Genomic DNA, 22,895 nt, shown 5'->3' on the forward strand with positions numbered 1-22,895 from the left:
AAATATCCAAATCAGGTTTTAAGCATTCTCTAATTTGGCCATTTGTGAATGCTAAATGGCCTTTTGCCATGTACCAACCCTATTTTGCAATTCAGTAGCCTATTACCGAATCGCAAATAGGGTTTGCGAATAGGTATTAGGAAGGGTGGTGCTAAGGGTGTCCCTTTCTAATAGTGAGTTGCAGGGCTATCTAGTAATGATTTGTGACTGAAATGTGGTCACAAAATATTCTTATTTTACTGAGTCTGTTTACAGGTGGTAAGCCATTCCCTTTTCCCCCATTGTCCCAAATGTACTTCTGGATTTTGAGGGGGCATCGGTTGTCAAGCCCTTTATACCAAACACAACCTGTGTGCCAGACTCACGTGCTGGGGAAGTGAGCAAAATGTATATGAAACATCAGTATTCCTTTTCCATTGAGCTAAAGTTACACATGAGCAGGATGGTGGGGCTTTCTTCACAATCTAAAGACGTTTATTCCTTCATATCCTTATGGACCGTTTTTAGAAAATAACGTTTTACGAATCTGTATGCCCATGGTATATATGATGGTTGGTGTTCCTAAATTGTCCAAAGGCCTTTTCAGGAACCATGAGGTACTATGCTAGCATTTGATTGTTTATTCTCCGCTCCATGGGCATAGGATGGCTATGCAAGAATGTTAGCTATGCTGATTTGTTTTCAGCAATTCTTGTTTAATTATCTTTAGGTAAGTTGATGGGAAAATGAGAAATGACTGCTCGTGCATGCATGTTTAAGCTCTTCAAAAATGCTCATGGCATTCTTTACAAAAGGAGATTATAAAGTGGGTGAAGCAGAATGAAGTTATGATATATTCAAATTATGATTATTACCTCTTCTTGTCCCCAACAGAAGGCACGTGCTACATATATCTGATGGCATAGAGAATATAGGCAACATACAGTGGAGGCTGGCATTATGCCTCCTCCTGGCCTGGATGATCTGCTACTTCTGCATTTGGAAAGGAGTCAAATCCACTGGGAAGGTAGGACCTCAGCACCTGTTTCATCTGAGTTACTGTGTTTGGCATACTAGTGAAACCAGCAAATCACGGACACTAGAACAGCAACATATCACACTACTACAGTACCAATGAAATATGTATCATAGCTCACATGCGTAATTTTACACGGTTCAATTGGCAAAATAACTTTCAGTAATTAAATTAACTCCCGGAAATTGTTTTTGGACTAACTCCAATAAAAATGTACCTTTTGAAGAAGTTGTCTAGGAGAAGCCATCTTATAAGATTGGTAAGCTACTGAGATAATTAAGTAGGCTTCGGCACCAGCTGCCCATAGGTGTCTGTAACTATGCTATGGTACATGCAGTTATAACACCAGGAGGGTAATGGATGTTGTGCCTCAACATTTGGGCACTAATGGCAGGCGTGGTGTGGTTGGTTTCGATCAAACACAGCTTCTCCACACTATAGAGGAATAGATTGATGCTAGATCGTTCCTTTTAGTTGCAGTCGCCACAGGTGCAACTGCACGGATAGTGAAACTCAGTCATGGCAAGAACAGCTCAGCCATTGACCTGAATGTCACAGCATTATGGTCTATGGTTATGGAACTATGCCCTGCTCCGGTGTTAAATTTATCACTGTGAGTGGCAACTTTTTTAATGTCCCATGAGTAGTGACAGTATTTTCAGAATGTCTCCTTGAAGTGCACCTTCTTCCTGATCCCCACACAGGCCATTCTGGTTTAACAAATTATATTAACGTATTTTTATGTTAAGATTTGGATGACTTCTATTGCTCATAAACAATGGCTCGTTTTGTCTGTAATAACCACAGGATGTCCATTGTGTGTTGTCTTACTTATTGATCATTAACTGACAAGCAAAAGGGTGTTTACTGTGCACTCAATGATGTGTGTTTATAGTCTATTGAGGCACAGCGATTAACCATGACTAACTCTTAGTATATGTTGAGTTTCTCTTTTTTTGCTCCTTTTGTGTATTCTAGGTTAATTGTTCAGTAAAATAAATAATCGTGCAAAGTACTTCGGTGAAACCCAATAAATTACAATATGCCACTCTGTGAATGAGTGGATTTGTAAAAGTGGTCTCCAAGTCCTATGCTTTACCCTCACTGATGGCAGGAAATCTGTTTTTAGTCATGTTTAAAAGTATTTACGAACACCTCTCTTTATCGCAAGTAGGAAATGTATGTTCAAATGAGGAATACTGTTTGTGCGGTTAGGTTCTGCACCCACTGATTTTGGATTGTGTATTAATCTGTGTTAAGTGTTTTGGAACACACAATCAATCCCATATGTCCTTGTGTGTTCTGTGTCTCAGGAATTTGTTATCATAATCCACCAAAGGGCAGCCTTCAGTGAGATGTGCGCTGTTGGTGCCTTTTTAGTACTTACAATTAACAAAAGTGGTGCAAAATCGTTGTTGCAAAATCAAAGTCCATATGAGTTATGTTTGTCAGGGGACCTGTTACTAGGTTCTGCCCATGCGAACCCCGAAGCTCAGAAACCTCATTTAAAGTATTTTTACTGTTCCACGTTATTCCATTTTGTTTAAGCTCCGCCATTATCTTTTCACACTGTGCATGTGTAATGTACTGTGCGTGCGTGGTGTTCACAAACGTTTACAAATGTATCGATACTTTGGCATGAACATTTGGCAATTAAATTTTGCCAGGTATATCGCTACAGCTTCTGAATGGATTTCAACCCAAACCAAGAAAATGCACTGAATGACCAAAAGGCTGCTGTTCCTTAGATACTTGGTGACTAGATGTTCAGCTGTTTCAGAGTTCCAAGCAGAAAAATATTCCTATTGGAAATCACATTTTAAGAACCAGTGGTAGATATGTTTGTGACTCCTGCTTACTTTTGAACCACTAGTCCAATTTGTGTGCAGCAAAAATATATCACAGCATGTGGATTCATTAAAAGGAGCAGAAAAGGTCAAAGTAAATACAGATCGACAAATTAGATTTCCTACAGTATGACGTAATTCTTCCCGGGTGAATAAAGAAATATGCCCCCCTTCCTGGTGGGCTATTTTAACACGACCGCACGTCCGCGCTGCCGACAGCTATCACTGGCTCGCCTATGCCCATATTTTATTTCCTTGTAGTGACCTGCAAGGTGTCAGTTTTCTGGAGTTGCATGGCTCCAGTAGAGATTGGGCGCCATCTCTTAGTGGGCTGTTGCTCATTTGTTTTTACGAGTTTCACTTTCTCACATTTATTTTAACTTGTTTCTGTTACCAGTACCTGGTCTGGACTCAGGAGAACCTGGGGAGGCCGGTAGGGGTTGCTGGCCTTCCACCTACACCCCACACCCACCCAACAGAGGCGTCACCGGTCAGGTGACCCTGCCAATAAAAAGGGCCGGGCGCACGAGCCCATGGCCAGTTACTAGCACCATGCCACTGTGTCAGCGTGACTTCTTTTAGTAGCATGAGGGCCTAGGGCCCCCAACACTACATTGGCGACGAGGATCGACGATTCCACGTGGGCACTGGCAGCAACTTTGATGTTGGTCAAAGGGGGAAGAGTTGCCTGTGCCCGAGGCAGCTCCACATGAGCTGCCAGCATGAATGCTGCCCTGTGGAAGGAGGGGAACGGGAGTGCCATCCGCCACACACCGAGCATGAGGTGAGTCCGGGGGTATGAGGAAAGCCCCTCTGACAGTGAGCAACGCAGCCTGCAGCTCTGAGAAAACAGCTGTGGCCGCTAACAGAGAAGCGCTACAGTGCTAAGAAGCACCCACCAGGCGGTATGGCGACCACAGCACTGCCAGGACGGCTGTGGTCGCCATGAACATGAAGGTGCTACTGCGCACCGAAAGATGATTTCAGTAATGCCCAAGGCCACCCCCTGCGCCAGAGAAAGCTGCAGTGGCCGAGACATAGAATGCGCGATGGTGCTCTCGTGCACCCACAGAAAAGAAAACTGTCCAGGGCCTCTGAAGTCTATGGTGCAGACACGCACCATGAGGAACAGTAAAGAGCATGGCGGCCCGCAGCGCTAAGAAAGGACTGCTGCGGCCGCAAAGGAGACAAACGCCGGTGGTGCAGATATGTTCCCTGCCCCAAGCAATATTCCAGGAATGGCCTTGGAAGGCCGCACACAGCCCGCAGCGCAAGGGAAGGCATGCTGCGGCCATCATGTGAGGTGCAGAGGTGCTGCCTCGCACCAAAATGGACTCTGGCCGCGTGGGCGAATGGCGAAAGGTGCTGACAGGCATGGGAGTAAAAGAAAACTGCCCAGGGCCGCCCCCCCCCTTCCCAACAGTAATGTGACAAAGGCAAAGACTGCCGCGCCCACAAGAAACCAGGAAAGTGCGAGATAGCAGACACTGAAGAAAAGAAAAGTGCCCGGGAACCGCTCCCCACCTAAAACCACGTTGGATGCAAAGTGAGTGCTGGCAGCACAGGCCTGCGACGGCCTGCACCAATGCAGCTGACCCCCACCACGGTACTCCTGCCTCCACACCGGAAGGCTCGAAAATTAACTTGAACTGCCCAGGGGTCTCCACACAGCAAGTGCCTGCCTCTTCCCACGAGGCTGTGTCTTTTGTTTGAAAAAGAACAGTGCAAAGGAGACAACAGTGAAAAAAGAAGAAAATGGCACTTACCTGCTGCCCCCACCAGCCTGACAACTCCTCCGGGCAGCATGCCCTCCTCACCTGTGTCTGCTTCAAACAAACGAGGCCCGGTGGGGAGAAACACTATCTTTAACCTGAAAAGAAATGCACTAGTGGCATCCAGTGGCCAAAGTTGGTACTGCACCCTTGTTTCTACTTTACCAGGGAAAACAAGCTCTGTTAAAGTAAAGTTTACAGTAACACCCCAGAGAGTGACTGCACCAGGCCAACAGCGCACCCGCGGATGGTAACGGTGCAGAAGATGGAAACAAGGCTGCACAGGGAAGGAGAAGACTGCAGCTGTCCCAGCCAAGCTGCAACGGTGAGGAATGGACTTAAGTACCATGTAAGGCACGAGGAGAGCGTGCATGGCCTGCGCAGACCCTGGCGGCCGTCCACCGCCATCACCGAAAGAACGGCACATGCCCCAGCAGTGATGGACATCACCGCAAGACAAGAAAGGGACATGCCAGGCGCTAACAAAGGATTCCCAGAAGAAGGAAAAAGAGACTATGTCACAAGTGCGCAGAGAGCTGCGCCACCGAAATGTGACGACACGGGCAACGCCTGCAAAGATGGAGAGAGCACCCGAGAGCATGACGTAACACACTGGACAAGAGGCCATGCCAGCCGGCCTTTCTGCAACACAAGATGGCCACCGTTGGCCTATCACGCAGCAGGTCATCAGAAGCAACCAACCCTGCAAAGCATGCCCAGGTTCAAGCAGGACCCAGTGCCGAGAAAGCACTGCCTTGAGGCGCGAGCACTGCACCCTCGAGTGAAGAGGAGGCTAGAAAGGAAGTGACCCGCTGTCACTGCCCTACAACGGGCCAGAGACTAATCAAGGAGTATCCTCCCCCACACTGCCTCAAGACGGAGTCGGCAGCAACTCACAACAGGCAAGAGGAGAGTCGCATACCCTGAGTGGCACGATGGCACCACTGCAACACGGGGAAGCGCCCCTAGTCCTTGGACAGTGCCTTCGAAAGGTCCACATAAAAGGAAGACAAGTGGCCTGACACCACAACAAAGGAGAAGAAAGCGTGGCGCAGCACCACACTGTGAAGAAGGAAGAAAGAATATTGTGTGACATCACCTGTCACACTGCAACACCTGACGACCACAGAAGAATAAGAGCAGAAGATCAACAAGGTAGAGAGATGGAGGACTCATGCCACAAAGGAAGAGTGCACCCACAGACAAGACAGCCACCGGGGTGCAGTGACATCACTGGAGACAGCTCAACAGGAGTACCAAATGTAAGATGCCATGCACGAACCCCGTACTTGCCCCACGCTTCACAGTGTGACTGTCCAAGCCACCTGTCACCGGCTGCTTAAAGCAGATTGCATCACAGCTAGCATCTGCACATGAGGAAAAGAAAGACTGCACTAGCTATGGCGAAGTCCCTCCAATCACTTTCACTCCAGCAACATCACTTGTCGTCCAGGTCTCCGAATGGCAAGCACCATCATTGCCATGTGCATCACGGTATCCATCAAAGGAGCAGTTAAATAACCAGACTGGAGTCCCACACCATTGCTTTGATGCTCTGAAGAACCAGTCAACCAATGATCACCTGCTCACCTTGCCTGTATCCTGCTCTCGGTGGCAAGAGCAAGTTGTGACCCAGACCCCTCTACCCCTGTGATGTCACGAGCGACTAGGCAGTGGCTCCTAGGAGGTCTTGAAACTGCCCTGACGTGGCACACAAGCAGCCCCAGCGCAGACCACAAGCAGTCCCATGGCAAACCTGACAAGGGGCCTCCCAAGCACGAAAGAGGATTTGACATTGCCCCACCGATGAAGTCAAGGAGACAGCAGGGCTGTGCAATGGAGACTCCAACAGGTCACAGCACACTAAGAGGGTCTTCAGTGAATTAACACAACACCAACAAGACACCCTCCTGGCAACATGCGAGACAATTTCCTGGTCCAGATTGGCAAGCGCCCTGACTACGAAACATCCACCCTTGTGGTTGCACGAAGACTTGACCGGGGCTCCTGTCGGAGAGCCTGCAGTGGCCCGCAGATGGCACACACGCAGCCCAGCACAGTCCACGCCAATCCCGTGGCAAACCCATTGAAAAGGCCTCAAGGAAGTTCCAGAGTGAAGAATCCACAAATGAGAGGTGGTCTGGAAGCAGCTCTGCCAACAAAGTGTCAGGATGTACAAAGGCTTCAGAGAAGGATTTCACGCCATCACAGATGTCATCCGTCTTCGAGGGATTGGCCTTCATGAAGCCAGAATGTCTCAACAAGCATATTCACAGCGGACTCCATCACCGCTTTTGATGCACCCAATTCGAATGACACATCCAATTCGAATGATACGCCCAATTCAAACAAATTGAACTGTAAACACCACCAGCCTCGCCACAAGTGCCCACAGGACTGAACCACAGTGCATCAGTGGACACTTAACCAACCATCTGACTGTCAGAGTCTGGACTTCTTCCACACAGTGTTCGTGCCCGGCTGTACCTGGTTAAATCATGGACTCGTGAGGAAGTGTCCGAGTGCCCCCAGCTGCACCTGCCCCTGCAATACTGCGGCCTGCCTTCTTGAGGCCGAGGGACTGATGGTGGTGTTTTTGTCACTGTGTTTTATTTTACAGGTTGGACGTTGTTTTGTTCCTCAGTAAAGTTTTGGAGGAATGTAGTGTCCTGCTGTACACATCCTAGTGTTTTGCCAGCCACTCGGCTGAGGGCTGGCCTTCCATCTACACCACACGTTCACCCAACACAGGCGTCACCGGTCAGGTGACCATGCCAATAAAAAGGGCCGGGCGCACGTGCCCATGGCCAGTTACTAGCACCATGCCACTGTGTCTGTGTGACTTCTTTTAGTAGCATGAGGGCCCATGGCCCCCAACACTACAATTCTTATGCATGCGTATCCTGCCAGTTCTTGCTAAGTAGGTATACGGGCAAGCCCGATGGGTGTAACCGCTTTTTTTATGAGTTTAATGCCAAGTATGCCTGTAATAACTGCGACAGTGAGCGAAGATCCCATGCCAGAGCCTCCTTACCCTCCCTGAAAGCCTACATAAAATAAATTGCTTTTTGTTGACTGTGCACTCACTTATTAAACATAAATATGAATTCTTTGAGTTTTAGGATCACATACTCCTGACATACTTTTTGTCATGAAGACCTGGGCAGATGACGCCTCGGCCCCGGAACTAGTGGCATCGTTACCCATAGGCTACGTTATCTCTAGAGTAGACAGGCTAGGAAAACGTGGTGGTGACTGGCCATTGTTTTTAACTAACATTTGGTATTCCAATGCAAGTCAGCCAATATAGATTTCTGTGAAGCTCTATCTTTTAATTGTAAAATCAAAAACAACTCTTCATTCAAGAGCTTACTAGTTTACAGACCTCCTGGTCTGAGATAACATTTGCTAGAGACAATAAGGAATTTTATCGAAGGAAGCATGACGTTAGCAACTTCATCGTTTTCAGTGATTTTAATTTCCACTTAGATAACCAAGAGAATAAAGACACCAGTACTGTCATTGGCAATTTTTTAAATTTTGGTCTGAACCAAATAGTGAACAAGCCCATGCACCTGGCTGGACATATACTTAATGGCATTTTTTCTAACCACCCTGAGCTATTCATGGGTGATGTCCTTCAGGTCCCATGGTCTGATCACCTGGTGGTTCACTTTAACTTACACATCACAGTTAAAACTCCGCAGCCTAAACTATCTAACAGTTGCTATTAGGGTAGGTCCTGAAAAAAAGTAAACAGGGCTGTTAGGGAACATCCTGATATCATCCTGACCACCTCTTGAAGGGAAGCTAAAATATGTGATTGTTAGCTTCAATAGCTGGATCAAAGATGCAGTTAACAAACTTGCCCCTCTAAAGGAATTTAAGACACATAGATCAAAACCATCTGCCCCATGGTATTCCACCAAACTCAAACTACTAAAAAGTAAATGTCGTAGACAGGAACGAGCTCGGAGGATGAAAGACTCAATTATAAACAATTAATAAAGGAATACAAAGAACTGATCATAGCAAAGAAAAACAGTTATTCTACAAACAAGATTCAGGGGGTTATTACAACTTTGGAGGAGGTGTTAATCTGTCCCAAAAGTGACGGTAAAGTGACGGATATACCACCAGCCGTATTACGAGTCCATTATATCCTATGGAACTCGTAATACGGCTGGTGGTATATCCGTCACTTTTGGGACAGATTAAAACCTCCTCCAAAGTTGTAATAACCCCCTCAGACTGCTAGCAATTCCTCTAGATAGCTTTTTCAGATAATCCAGGAGTTATCATCCCCACCAGCTTCTCCAGCCATAGCTCCATCTCAACAGCTATGTGATAATTCAGCCAATGTTTTCCAGCTTAAAGTTGTGACCATCTATCAGCAATTAGTAGCCACCAATGAGGTAACTAAAGCAGATGAGGATGACCCCCGAGGCATGGTTATCGCAACGGAACAAAGCCACCATACTCTTGAGAATTCCCCCCTCTCCCAGTAGAGAGAGTAATTGGTCTAATAAAACGCACAAAATCCGGCTCTCGATTGGATTCTTGCCCGGCCAAGTTGTTTCAAGAAGTCTCAGAACATATCAGCTAAATAACATCCTGAACAAAGGCCTCTTCCCTAGAGAATGGAAAATGGATTCCATTCTACTGCTAATAAAAAAAACCTCTCTCGACCCTCAAGAAGAAAATAATTATAGACCAATCTCAAGGCTCTTGTTCTTAGTCAAACTTTTAGAAACACACCTTAATTCCACCCTAACTGATTATTTAGGTCAGCATGACATCCTGGATGGTGACCAATTCGGCTTTAGGAAAGAGCACAGCACCAAGGCAGTGCTTATTGCTGACACTGAAGAAGTCAGATACATCCTTGATGAAGGTGGTAAAGCAGCGGTGATCTTAGTAGACCTATCTGAGGCCTTTGACACCATGAGTCATCATATTTTGAAACACAGGCTATCAGAAATTGGTGATGTAGGCACAGCTTGGAAGCTTCTGAGTTCCTTCCTGGAGGATAGAGAACAGATTGTTGCTCTGGGAAACTTCTCTTCAAAACGGTTCTCTTTGCCATGAGGTGTACCTTGAGCCCCACACTAATCAATATTTACATGACCCCACTCCTGAAGATGATTAGGTCTTTTGGCTTCTCCACTGTGTCCTATGCCAATGACACGCAAACTGTGATACCCATCCTGGAGGACGTGGAAGAGGTAGCCTTGCGCTTTAGCAACTGCATGATGCAAACTATTAAATGGATGAGCAGCCACTGCCTGAAACTAAACTTGGATAAAACCGAAGTTCTGCTGTTTGGCCACAACACTCTTATTTGGAACAATTCCTGGTGGCCTCAGTCATTGAGGTCCCTGCCCACCCCGGTAAAATAACCCTGAACCTGAGTGCAGATTGGTGTCAAGCTTAATTTTTCCCATCAGGCAAATCAGCTAGCTTTGTCCTGGTAGTTCCTTTGTGTAAAGTGTTGCCTTTTATTCCCCAGGATCTACAAAAAAGCATGGTCACATCCCTTGTCCTGTCCAAATTGGACTATTGTAATGCCCTTTGTGTAAGGGCACCACTGGGCATTATAAAAAAAACTCCAGAGACTACAAAATGCAGCTGTAAGGCTTTTGAAACATATTAAGAAATATGAAACAGTCTCTGAGGCCAGAAAATAATTTCACTGGCTTCTGATCAAAGAAAGAGTAGACTTTAAGGCTCTCTGAATCACTCACAGGACCTTACACCAGGTGGGCCCCAAGCCCTTGAGAAAACAATATTGCATGGTACGTTCCCTTTAAATCCCTACCTTCCATGACAGCGAAAAAGGTAATCATGCCTAAAATATGTAAAGCAACTTGGGATGGGAGAATTTTCTCCATTTCTACCTGCCTGCTCTGGAACCAGTTACCTGATTATCTCAGAAACCAGTCCAATCTTCTTTTGTTCAGAAAACATCTTAAAACCTGGCTTTTTTCTGCATACCTGCACCTTTATTTTCAGTAAAGTATATATCTAAAGCCTATTGTTCTCAAATGTAAGCCTTTGGTACTCTGCTAAACTTTGTTGTGAGTCCATGTTTAACACCTGAGTTGCAGCCACCATTTCAAACCTCATGTTCATGAAGAAAGGTATATATAAGGAGTCATAGGATGTAGTCAGTCCCCAATCTCTCCATTGAACAACCAGCAGTAAATAACTAACGCAGGCACAGCATAACATGTCCTGTGTTAATTCTCCATCATATGGATCATATTTAATCTAATATAGACAATAAACAGTCAAAGGCCAGTTTAACTTCAAGTCAAGGGTCCTTCCATGGCTCTGACTGAAAACTGACAATACTTAAGCATGACACTACAGGGATTCTACATCCACAGGAATGGGATAGATAAGACAAGGTCTCTGACAGTATCCTGAGAGGGCCACCAACAGCGAGGAGAGCAATTGCTTCAACTACATAACTCATGCTACTTACACCCTAAATGGGCTGGTTATATGGGAATCAATGGTCTACCAGCTACAGGTTTGCCTCAGATACCCACAAACCAACATTACTTGGAGCCACAAATCCACATCAACCAGAGTCAATACTTGGACCTGGTAATAAGGCAGTTGTTAATGACCACAAAGGGTCAATTACTCTAGTGAAAGATCTATAAGCTACCCAAAGTGCTGGGCCACACTTTTGGACACCTTACAGACAACCTTTGCTGTTACAAACTTTCACCCTCTTAACTTGACCTACAGGTTGATTTGTTAAAGATCATGGCCATATTCATCTTGTACATTGACACCAAACTGAAGGTCCTAAACAATCTGATCTCCAGAGTGCAGTGAGATCCAGACGCCAAACTCATTACATGTCACTGGGCCTTAATACTGGAAAAGCTGAGCTCATTGCCTCAGTTTCTAAGCAGCTCATTTGAAGAAATGAAGAAAACCACTAAACAACTGAATACATTGACTAGAGCTATGGACAGAACTACTACAAAGGCCTATGAAGTTTTTTCCCACTGTAACAAGAAACATGATATTTCTGCATAAAAGTACTTATATAAGAAATAAATAACTACTTACGTGGACGTAACCTCGAGGGGTCTAAGTGCAATCTCTGCTGGGGTTACAGCACAAAGTCAAATTGGGGCAATAGCTTCAAAAGACATTCAGGCTCATGAAAATCACCCCCAATAGATAACCAAGGGGCTACAGCGCAAACCAAAACAGGTGCAATAGCTACATCCAACAATCAGGTCCAGGCATTTAAACCAACAGAGGCTACACCACGAGGGGCTGAGGTGAATAACAAAACTGAAGGTACAATGAAGTCTTCTGTACATATGTCCAAAAGAGAGTGTAAAAAGTTACACAAAAGAAGGATTCATTAATCTAAATCAGCTACCTAGGCCGAGAAGGTAAGAGATAGAAGAATATTTCCAATCTTTACCAAAGACTAGGCATGGAAGCTTGTGTCAAGCATGACAGGAGCAAACCCACATCCTAATAAACCAGGAGGAAGAAGTAGTAGTAATGTGCCTATTTTACTTTGCGCTATAACCACAGTAGGGATTGCTTTTACACCGCTCAAGGTTACTTCTGCATAAGTAGATTTTTTCTGGTATAAGTACTTTTGTGCAGGAAAACCATGGTTTTGGCAGAAAATAAGGACTCATCATTAGGGGATGTGGCAATATTGTTCCATTCACCCATTCAGGCAATTAGCACCCCTGATAGACCCTATCCGCTTAACCCCAATTATTATTTGTTCATGGAACATTTCAGAAATACGAAAAAAGCCACTTACCTAGCAGTTGTGCAGGACCTGAGGACATTTCAAACCATCCTCCTATAGAAGACTTGGGCGGAAACTTGGTGCCCCTTCTGGGAAATATAATAAGCCTGCACTGAGATCAAGCCCTAAGACCTGGCCTAAAGGGGGGCTTGCAATGTACATCCTGAGAATTGACTCCAGGCTGTTAGAATTGAGAACTAAACACTTGGGGCAAAGCAACTGTATCCACTGCTCAATGTTTAAACTAACCAACCTTCAGGGAAAATACAGCAGCAATCACAAAGTTGGAAACAATCTTTAACAACTGGATGAGAGATTATGATGCATGTTACACAATAATCTTAGGGAATTTCAAATCAGGTTTGTTCAATCTGCAGAAGTAGTATGAAAACATAGCAGTCCAAAATGCAGTTAGGAACATTCCAGATTGGGTAGCTTTTGCCTAAAAATGAAGACACGTGAGGCGCCAGATTGGTGTCCTTACTGACAGCATATGGTGTGAAAATACTGAACTGAAAGTTTATTGAGGACAACCCTCTGGCCAGTTGTCTCAAAAGATCACTACTACAATTGAGTATTTAGCTACTACTTGCCTCATTTCAACTACGTCTGTGACTTCTGAATAGAAGAGCATGAAAAGAGTGATCATTATCCACAGAAAATAACTTTGAATCTCAATCCACATGTTCACTCAACAGCCAACACAAATACAAATAATATGAAGAGGTCAAAATCCCAAGCAAAGATTCAGGATGTATTTTTACAAAATGGTAAAACCTGCTAGATGATTATCAACTTGCTGTGTACCACACAATTACTGATTGGGAACAATACTGCGAGTAGACGTTAGCAAAACATGGCATTAATGGGATCCACTTGCATCTTGTAACTGTTAAGGGACAAAATCCACCCTGGATGTCAAAACAGGTTTACTTACTAAAGAAAGCAGTAGCCCAAGAGTTCCACCATTTGAAAAAATAATTCTAATAATGTACTGTGAGAAAGGGTGAGGACTTTGCGCTGAGATTACACGAGGGCTGCCTGGAAGGCTGAAAAAAAAGCACACCGCTAAGTTATGGGTAAAGGTGTTCCTCATTTGTAAAGCCAGAAAAACCAAAGCCTTCTGGAAAATGATTACTGACGTCAACAAGGATACTACAGCTGTCTACAAGGATACCACAGCTGCAGCTGTCCACAACGCTAACATAGCCGAGGAGTCTTGGGTTCAGTACCTGAGGCAACATTATTCCATTACTAAAGTGCAAACTGTAGAGAACTTCGGATGTAAGCTTATAAATCTGCTAATAAATTGTCAACACACCAACCAGGTCCTTAAGCACAAGCAGAAGTAATGATGATCGGGACGAAGTAAAAACCAACATTACATATTCATTTGACAGCATTTAGCACCCGTTGGATCCAAAAAGTGCTCACCATAAAGGACAACAAAGAGCAGATAGGCTGGGGAAATAGACAGGGATGACATCACTCCCTGCAAATACTAGGCAGGTGATAAATAGTGGGCATATGGGGCGAGCAGTCAAAAAATACATGCACTTTAAAACATCATAAGGAAGAGTAGAGCAGATGGTGCTCCGGCACGACTTGCCTGCCCTCAGCTCTTTTTAAATCTAATATAGAGCTTTGCGCAGAAAAACTTTACATCTTGTATAGTCCATGACTCATGGCATGCATCAATAAGCCACCCAATCTTCAAAAAAGGTGACTGGAGAAACCCAGCCAACTACTTTCGAAGCACTTTAGTTGATGCTGAGTCCAAGCGTTTCGCCAGTTTAGTATTACAAAACCTCTCAGCTTGGGTACACAGCCTGTATCTTATCCCTGGGAATCAAACACCATTTATTTTGCGCAGAGCAGGGCACCTTATCTAATCTAGCTGTCCTTGGAATCTGCATGAAAAACACCCTCAGTAATAAATCTATGCTTTATACCTGTTTCATTGATTTCAAGGCTGTGTTTGATAGGGTTCCCTCAGACCTACCCTTGCAGAAAACAATAAGCGCTGGGCTCCCTCCCAACAAACATATTGAGAGCCATTCAACTACTGTATACTGAAATATGGCTCCACATGAAGTTAGGAGTTGAAACTGGGCTCTCCCAGACAATTTAGACCACAGTGGAATTGAAGCAGGGGTGCGTTCTTACCCCTCTGCAGTTTAATATGTATATTTCAAGTTGGACCAGAGATTAAGACACACCAAACGCTCACCCTCCAAAACCTGAGGGTTGCCCCTTACCCATATATTATGTGTCAACGACCTGCTTTTAATGAGCTTAACCCGTGTGCGGCAGCAGTGGCTTTTAGACATTTTCTTCGTGTTTATGCAACAGAACACACCTGAAATGAACTTTAAGAATTTCAATGTTGGGAAGAAATTCAGTAAGAAACTAAAAAAGCCTGGCTCATGGAACATCAATGGGCTCTGACCTATGTGGGCTCATAATCAGTGGCGTAGCGTGGAGGGGCAGGGGGGGCCGGCCGCACCGGGCGCAACATCTGGGGGGGGGGGGGGACTCGAGTGCTAAAATCCACGGGTTAGGGGGCGCAAATTACTTGCCTTGCCCCGGGTGCTGACAACCCACGCTACGCCACTGCTCATAATAAAAGCTTCTTGGGGTGGCCTTCGATTCCAAGGGTAATTTTGTCACTCATATGGAGGCTATGAAATCTATCCAAAGCTGCATCCCTGACTTCAGGCTTTAAAACTCTCCCCAGAGCGTTGCACAGTTCCATACTAGGTCCCCTAGAGAACACCATGGTGGCAAAACTTTTACAAACCATCACGTACGGCTGTGAGATCATAGCGGCCAAGGTGGCCAAGCCGCTAGAGCTACTGAAGGTCAAAACCTATTGTCCTGTATAAACTACTAAGCTACATTTCTCAGGCCCAATTGCACTTGAAGCTTGGGCTGGCGAAACAAATTTGGACAGTAAAATGTTCTTTTCTGAAGAATGTGTTACCGATTCTGGCTGGCCGAAGAGAGCTAACTTGCCTCATGAGTCTGGTTTGAAATAAACAAGCAGAATCAAATGTCCATACTTAGACGCTTACTTGAAAAAGCATTACAGTTGCTACTAGCTATTCATTTTAGGAACATTCAGGTGTTTCCCAGTGAGTTCAACAAACAGCTCAATTGTATAATTAAATCCCTTACTGTGCAAGATGGCATAGTGACCCTGGCGACGGGGGCCCATTCCTGCCAAGTTAATAACACCTTTTGGACCTTAAAACCCCATCCCTATTTTGATCATCGGTATTCATATCATGCAAAGCTTACCTTCATGTGATTTTTGCTAGGTGTTCAACACATACTGGAAATGCTGCCTCCTTGGCTAAAAGAACCCCGAAAGAAATACTATGCAGATTATGTGGTCTGGGAAAGGAGACCATTGGATCTGCCCAGCTATACTACCTGAACAAAGCTAGGTGCTGCGTGGGACCTTTGCTAGCGCAGGTGTCTTTAATCAAATGTATTAATAATGAGTGTTTATATATTTTGAATAATAAGTTTATGTACAAAATGAATTAACGTAGAAAATTAATTCACACATTTGAAAATGTGACCTCGAAGAATGGCCACCAATGTTCACGAAATGTACTAATTAATGATCAATGCTTATGAAATATTGAATATGTACTAGACTAATGCAATAATATGTGATATTAAGGGTTATGAAGTATGCTTTAGTTTTATTAATCGTAGGCCTTAACTTAGCAAGTGTCTTGGCCTATTTTGTCAGGCCTTATGCAGAAGCTGTATTTTTTAGCATTTAATAAAAATGCTGACCAAGTGAATTAAACTGTGAAATGTCCATTGTCTTGTTAAAAGTGCTTAACAGAAGCTTTTTGGGAGAACCGACTGCTAGGAGATGATGTTCTTGCTAGTGTAACATTTTATGTGTAATGTGTGTGTGAGACTGACTTTCCCAAGACAAGAACAATGAAGATACTGACTGGAGAGGAAGGCGCAACAATATTGTTACCTGACAAGCCGGATGATGAGAACATCGTAAGGCGGACCAATCAACTGTATGTGAATGGTGAAATATTAGAATTCATAGATTTGACATTGAAATATTATTGGATAAAGTATGAGCATACGAATAACTGACCAATGGGAAATCAGGGGATAGTTTAGGTGACTTTGACATAACAACGCTGCAGGGGGAAGAGACTTCGGAAAATAACTTTAGGAGAGATTCGAGATTTTAGGAGAGCGACACTCATTCTGACATTGGACTCATATTCATTGACTGAGAGCCTGATTCTTTGCTGATCAACTGATGACCTGAGGACGAAGACTGATTCTACTTTGCTGACCTATAGCGAGAATAGGTATAAAATGATAAACTGTGACTGTTATGCATATTATGCTTTTTCTTTCTAGGTACCAACTGCGCTGTTTTGATAGAACCATAGTTATATGTTTTTCCAGATTTGTGTTACTAAATGATTTGCATGAAGCCCAACATGCTGATGCCAATCTGACGTTAGTTAAGGGCCCTCACAAATGACTGACCATCACAGGGACTAATGTTTGATGAATTACCTTGCTGAATTCCATGTATGTGATAACTTTGTCACAGCTGACTCTGCTATTGATTTACACTGTAACCTTAGAATGTGTTGTAGTTCAAGCTTTGATTAGATTACGTTTCCTCCGCCGCTTTGGACAACCAGTGTTGTTTTTATATTTGTTTCATTTGATTTTAAGATTAATTTACATGACCTTACTATTGTTAATATAGGGAAATAAACTTACAAAACTTTCACTAGAGGAGTGGTTATTTATAGCTGAATGGTCTTGGTGTGTGGCAATGACTGAATCCATTGATTATTGATTTTATTGATTACTAATGATTGTTGATTATCATGTATTGATTATTGATTATGTATTGGAGCTATAGTAAGAACTTCTTAATTGCGAGTCAAAAGGTTCATCGACCTTTTCGCGTCCACTTGTAAGTATACTTATTAAAGTCTGAGGTGCTTACAGTTATGGTAGCAGACTGGTAACTCCTTAGTCTCCTTAAGAGTTTGCCATAAGTGTCCAGTACAGAGTGATAACAGAGATGGTAAGAGACCGATGATTTGTCTCCTTGGGAGCCTACCATAGACGTGCAGTATACAGTGACAGGTGTTCCCAGAGATGGTAGCAGTCTGAAGCAGGTCCTTTCGAGAATTCATTATTATTGAGATTTGGATTTTGTTTTTCAATGATGATAATTGGAAAGAAAATGATGTTCCCTTAAGCCCAGAAATGACTTTCCCAGATCCTGGATCCTGCTAATGGTTGTTGAAGATGTTCCTGGCGTTCTAGTGATAGAGTGAGTCAAATAGATTGCGCTTGCACAGCTTATGCAAATCGCAATTGAATTGTGAGGTCTGTGAGGGCTTGAGGGAGGTTGCGTACTCCAAATGAAGTTGTAGTATGAGTGTGCGTACTCTGCAGTGTGAGAGTAGGGAAGTCGTTGAACTTCACATGTGTGTGGCGTTTTGTGCTCAAGAATTGTCCACGTGGTTGTTGATGTACAGACCCTGCGTGGTCTAAGACTGGGAGTATATTGAAAAGTGCATGAGACACTTGGTATATGTGGGCAAGTGGGGAGTCATTGAGGTCCCTGCCCACCCCGGTAAAATAACCCTGAACCTGAGTGCAGATTGGTGTCAAGCTTAATTTTTGTGGGCAAGAGAAGTGGGCAAGAGAAAATTTTGACTGAGACTTGGTGAGTCCTATGTGCACCAGGACAGACCCATTGATCAGTTGAGAGTAAAATTTGCGGGTCTTGCGAATCTGGGAGACCGAGAAAGAGGAATAGCTGTAAGTGCGGAAAGAGCCATCAGTGAAAATCCCTAAGTTTTCTGAAGCAATTGTGTTACCTTTCTTGTAGTAAACCGGCAGATTTGTTTTTGGTTGTTGGTTAGTGCTCACAATATTTTGCATTAGTTTGGTGTGGATTGGAGTTTAAAAGGACGAGCCGCAAGACTTTGTCAGCCGCAGTACGTGTGAGTGTGAAGTCATTGGAGCCGCGCTGGGATAGGCAATTGGTTGAGAACGTGGGTGAAAGGAATCTTGGGCTAAAAAGTAATTCCTGATTTGATTTTGAATAGACAAAAAAGTAGAAAAATTTTTCAAAGCATTGTGAAGTGCCATAAGGGGAGATACATATATTACAGCAAGTGTAGGGGAACCTACACCTCCAGAGAATACACCGGCTTACATTGTAATGGAAGAGAGAGGTGTCGTGCCATGTCTTTAGCTAAAACAATGGTGCAAATTGACAGAGAAAGATGGGAGCTTAGCGTTTTCTACAAATGGGGCGTTCAATTTGAGGGTTCTGAAGCATTTACGGATGGTGCTATATGAATCGAAGCCTCTTCCGAGATCAGCACAGTTTGAGGCATTAGTGGTCTGGGAACTAGTAGCCAGACAGCAATTGATATTTGAGAGAAGAATGAGAAAGGCAGAAAAGACTCTAGCGGAGGCTAAATGGGATTGGGATCAGAAGGTATGGAGAACAGAGACTTTGCAGGGAATAAAGTTGTTTCTGGCGATTATGCAGGAGGATGAGAAGGAAGGAAAGAAAGCAACCAGGAAGACAAATAGAAGTCTGTCAGAAAGTAAGGGAGCTAGAAAGTCTTCAAGATTAGAGGAACGATGATTAGTTCCTTACACAGTTATTAAGAGATTGACCACCACCATTTATACCGTATGTGAGAGTAGTCTGAGTACTAGTACTGAACCGAAAGCCCAGACACAGGTTAATGGGACAGCCAGTCCGGTGCAGGCTAATGCTGACCTGACACTGAGTGCAGTGCAGAGTGGTCCTAATGTACCAACTACTCCTGTAGTGCAGACTCAAATGCAGCCACCACACATACAGGGAATATATCCTGATGTGCCCATTTTAGAGACGACTTTGAACTTACTGAAACCCACAGAGCAGCTGGTTCCGAGACCAATACTGGCCCAGACCGAGCCAACTCCGATTTTGTTGCCCCAAGTGCAGCCACAGGCAATGCCGAGATTTACCTCAGTGACAGGGACATAGTGTCAACACCAGGGCAGTGCGCGCTCTATTGGCGACTAGGATGCAAAAACCCAGCACTCTCAAAACAACATAACTTATGCATTGTGCTGATATGTTGTTGTTTAACCTTTTGCATTGCAGAGTTCAATCCTGAAGACTTATTTTTAATGTGCTTACAAATACTGTTCATTTGCAATGTATTGCTGCAGGCTTTCAGAGTGTGTTAGGGTGTGGTCCCTTTCCAGGGCCTTCCAGAGACTTTCCCTGCATCATGCCTGGGTGTGGTTGTGGGCTGGGCCAAGACCCTATAAAAGGGAGCCAGCCCAACTCCAAGTGCTCACTATTTAGAGGTACCGGTGCAGAGCAGCAGCTACTTCCTGAGCTCCTGTCCCGGTGGCCTATTTGATCTACCAGGCCTCTGCCCTTCATTCTTTATTGGTGATCCTTGTTCTGGGCAGTAAGACGGTGGTTGGGCTGCTCCCCCGACGCCGTTATCGAGATCTCTCATATTCTTGGGCCTAATTCTTTTATGATTAACAGATTACTTTGCGCGTGCGAAATGTGCGCTTGAGTGTTTACGGCATCTACATGGTGGCTTACGAATCGGCAAGATGTGCGATTCGTTTCATGTTGATTTAACCTTGTTATTCATTGCTCGCTACCATTTCTTGACATTTACATGGTGGCTTACGAATCGGCAAGACGCGCAATTTGTTTCATGTTGATTTAACCTTGTTATTCATTGCGCGCTACCATTTCTTGACATGTACATGGTGGCTTATGAATCGGCAAGACGCGCGATTCGTTTCATGGTGATTTAACTTTGTTATTTATTGCGCGCTACCATTTCTTGACTTTTACATGGTGGCTTACGATCGGCAAGATGCGCGATTCGTTTCATGGTGATTTAACTTTGTTATTCATTGCGCGCTACCATTTCTTGACAGTTAGATGGTGGCTTACGAATCGGCAAGACACGCGATTCGTTTCATGGTGATTTAACCTTGATATTCATTATGCGCTACCATTTCTTGACATTTTACATGGTGGCACTCGAATCAGCAAGACGCACGATTCTCTCCTCGAGCTTAATTCATGTTGTTCATTGAATGCCACTATTCTAAGACATTTATTTGGTAGTATTCGAGTTGACAAGTTGTGTGATTTATTTCTTGAATCCATATTGTGTTATTCATGGTGCACAATCCTTCCATGGTGTTTACTATATATATAAAAATCTGCAATGTGCGCAATTCGTGTTGAAACCTTTCAAGAGAACACAAAAGACCAGAGTTTTTAAATGCCATATTGTATGGTCCTAATATGCATTCTCAAAAAAGGATTCATATGACTGGTTTAGAACTTATTCAGAATGTTTTCCTGATTCTCATGTAAAGGAAAGTACTTGAATTTGAAAGTTTCATTTAATCCATCTTGATTCCCTTACAGGTATCCGGTCATCTTGAAACTTAGTCATTTTAAGCCTAATTCTTAGGTTGTTCATGTTTTCAGGATTACAATGCTTAGAGTCATAGTCTAGTATTGATTTCATGAGATGTAATTTTTGATATTGTGTGCTTCAACCTTTTTTCTTACTACAGGTCTCCTTCCCAGCTGTTACCTTCCTAATCTACTCTTCCCCTCTTGAACTCTCTTAGCCTCTGTGATTTATCTATCAGAGTGTTGGAGGTGTTCAGTGGTGAACATTTTGGGAACGTGCGCAGACCCCGAGGATCTGGTGACTCTGACACAGAGTCAGACTTGACTCCGATGATGAATCAGAATATAGGAGTTACTCTCCCACAGACTTTAGGTGCCAGAGCAGCCCCAGATGCAATATCGCTACCAATTACTGCTGGTCCAGCAGTACCATTATTTGCACAAAAGAAACTGACTGTGATTGAACTGGGAGCAATGGCCCAGAGTCTAATGAGGGGAGGATACACTGAAAAAGTTCAGGTAGTCTCTCCTGTGGATCAGACTTTTGACAGATTAAGATAATTGTTAGATTTTAGTCCTCTTGTTGCACTTCCAGATGCTATCACAGGACCAAATGGAAGCCAGAGCCTGAAATTTCTGACACCGCAGACTCCGAATGTAGTTGCACAGCAGGTGCCCCCTATTCAAGTGAGTAACATTTTGTTACAGGGACTGACAGCTCAGCAATTGACTGAATGGTTAGACAATTTGAATACCCCACAGAGTGCCTCTAAAGGAGAGGAGTATTTGAATTGTATTAGACTAAGCATGGAAGCGGGGGAACTCATTGAGGGAACGATTGAGGTGAATAGGTTAGAATCCTACACAGAAGCAGAGTTGAGATATTTATGCCCAAAGATTACAAGAGAGGTAAGCGGAGTGCATCAGAGATTAGCAGATTTAGCAGAGAAGTACCGCATAGATATTGAGAAAATTAAGCATTTGAAAAGGAGCTATAGATTCGATTTCGAGGCAAAAGATTTTGAACATATGAGATCTGACGGAATGAAGGCACACCTTAAGGAATTACTGCAGAGTGCTCAGACCTGGGGAGCATTAGACAAATGGGAAGGCAGCTGGGTAAAGAAAAGAGACAAGAGAAAAAGGGATTCTTTGGAGCTGACTGCGAATGTGCAGCCAGATAAAGATTTTACCAATGAGAGAGATTCCAGGGGGAAATTTTGTTCATGTCCCTTGGACCAGAAGTGACATTCTATCATTTACAAATGATTATCCAAAATTGAGAGAAAAGCCAGTAGAATGGTATCAGCAGCGAGACAGGTTTGTGAAACTTGTGAAGTGTTTGTGGGAAGACTTGAACACATTACTAGAGATCGGGGTTCCTGCTGACTTGTGGGTCGAGTGTAAGAAGAGTGTAGACTGGCCAACAAGTGAACCAGAGAGAGACAAGAACACAGGTGCACCATTGTCTGAGGTAATGAAATATTACTATAAGGTGGTCGAGTTTCTGAAATTGAGAATTTCGCCCAAAAATATTGATTGGCAAAGAATTGACAGGATAGCTCTGGAAGCAAAGGAGTCGATACATGCATTTTATGAGAGATTGTTGCAGGCTTTCAAGCATTACAGTGGTACATAAACAATTGAGGTAGAAGACATGCTACATTTTGTGTTCAGATTCGTGGAAGGATTGAGGCCTGAAATTTGCCAGATGATTAGGAATCATTTGATTTGTTGGCAATCAAAGCTGATTGATGAAGTGTTGCAGTACGCAAAATACTGTAGTGATGAGATTGAGTTGAAGCAGAAAAAGTTGAAAGCGAAAGCAATGGTGATTCAGATTAAAGCAGCTCAATCAGGAGTGCCAGGGAATATTCCACAGCAGTTGCCACAGCAGCAGCAGGAAAATGTGATGTTTTAGCCTCAGATGAGAGGTAGAGGTCGTGGAGGCAATATAAGTTGTGGT

General features: G+C 43.9%; 1 protein-coding gene across 1 annotated transcript in view; it reads left to right on the forward strand.

The window, feature by feature from the left end:
• The window catches only part of LOC138287578 (sodium- and chloride-dependent GABA transporter 2-like), a 633,422-nt gene that overhangs the window by 181,652 nt on the left and 428,875 nt on the right, over positions 1–22,895 (forward strand). The window contains exon 5 of the mRNA XM_069228136.1: positions 874–1,006. Within this exon, the coding sequence (XP_069084237.1) occupies positions 874–1,006 (133 nt within the window). The remainder of the gene's footprint in view (positions 1–873; positions 1,007–22,895) is intronic.

Source organism: Pleurodeles waltl, chromosome 4_1, assembly GCF_031143425.1.
Source record: "Pleurodeles waltl isolate 20211129_DDA chromosome 4_1, aPleWal1.hap1.20221129, whole genome shotgun sequence".
Lineage (NCBI taxonomy): Eukaryota > Metazoa > Chordata > Amphibia > Caudata > Salamandridae > Pleurodeles > Pleurodeles waltl.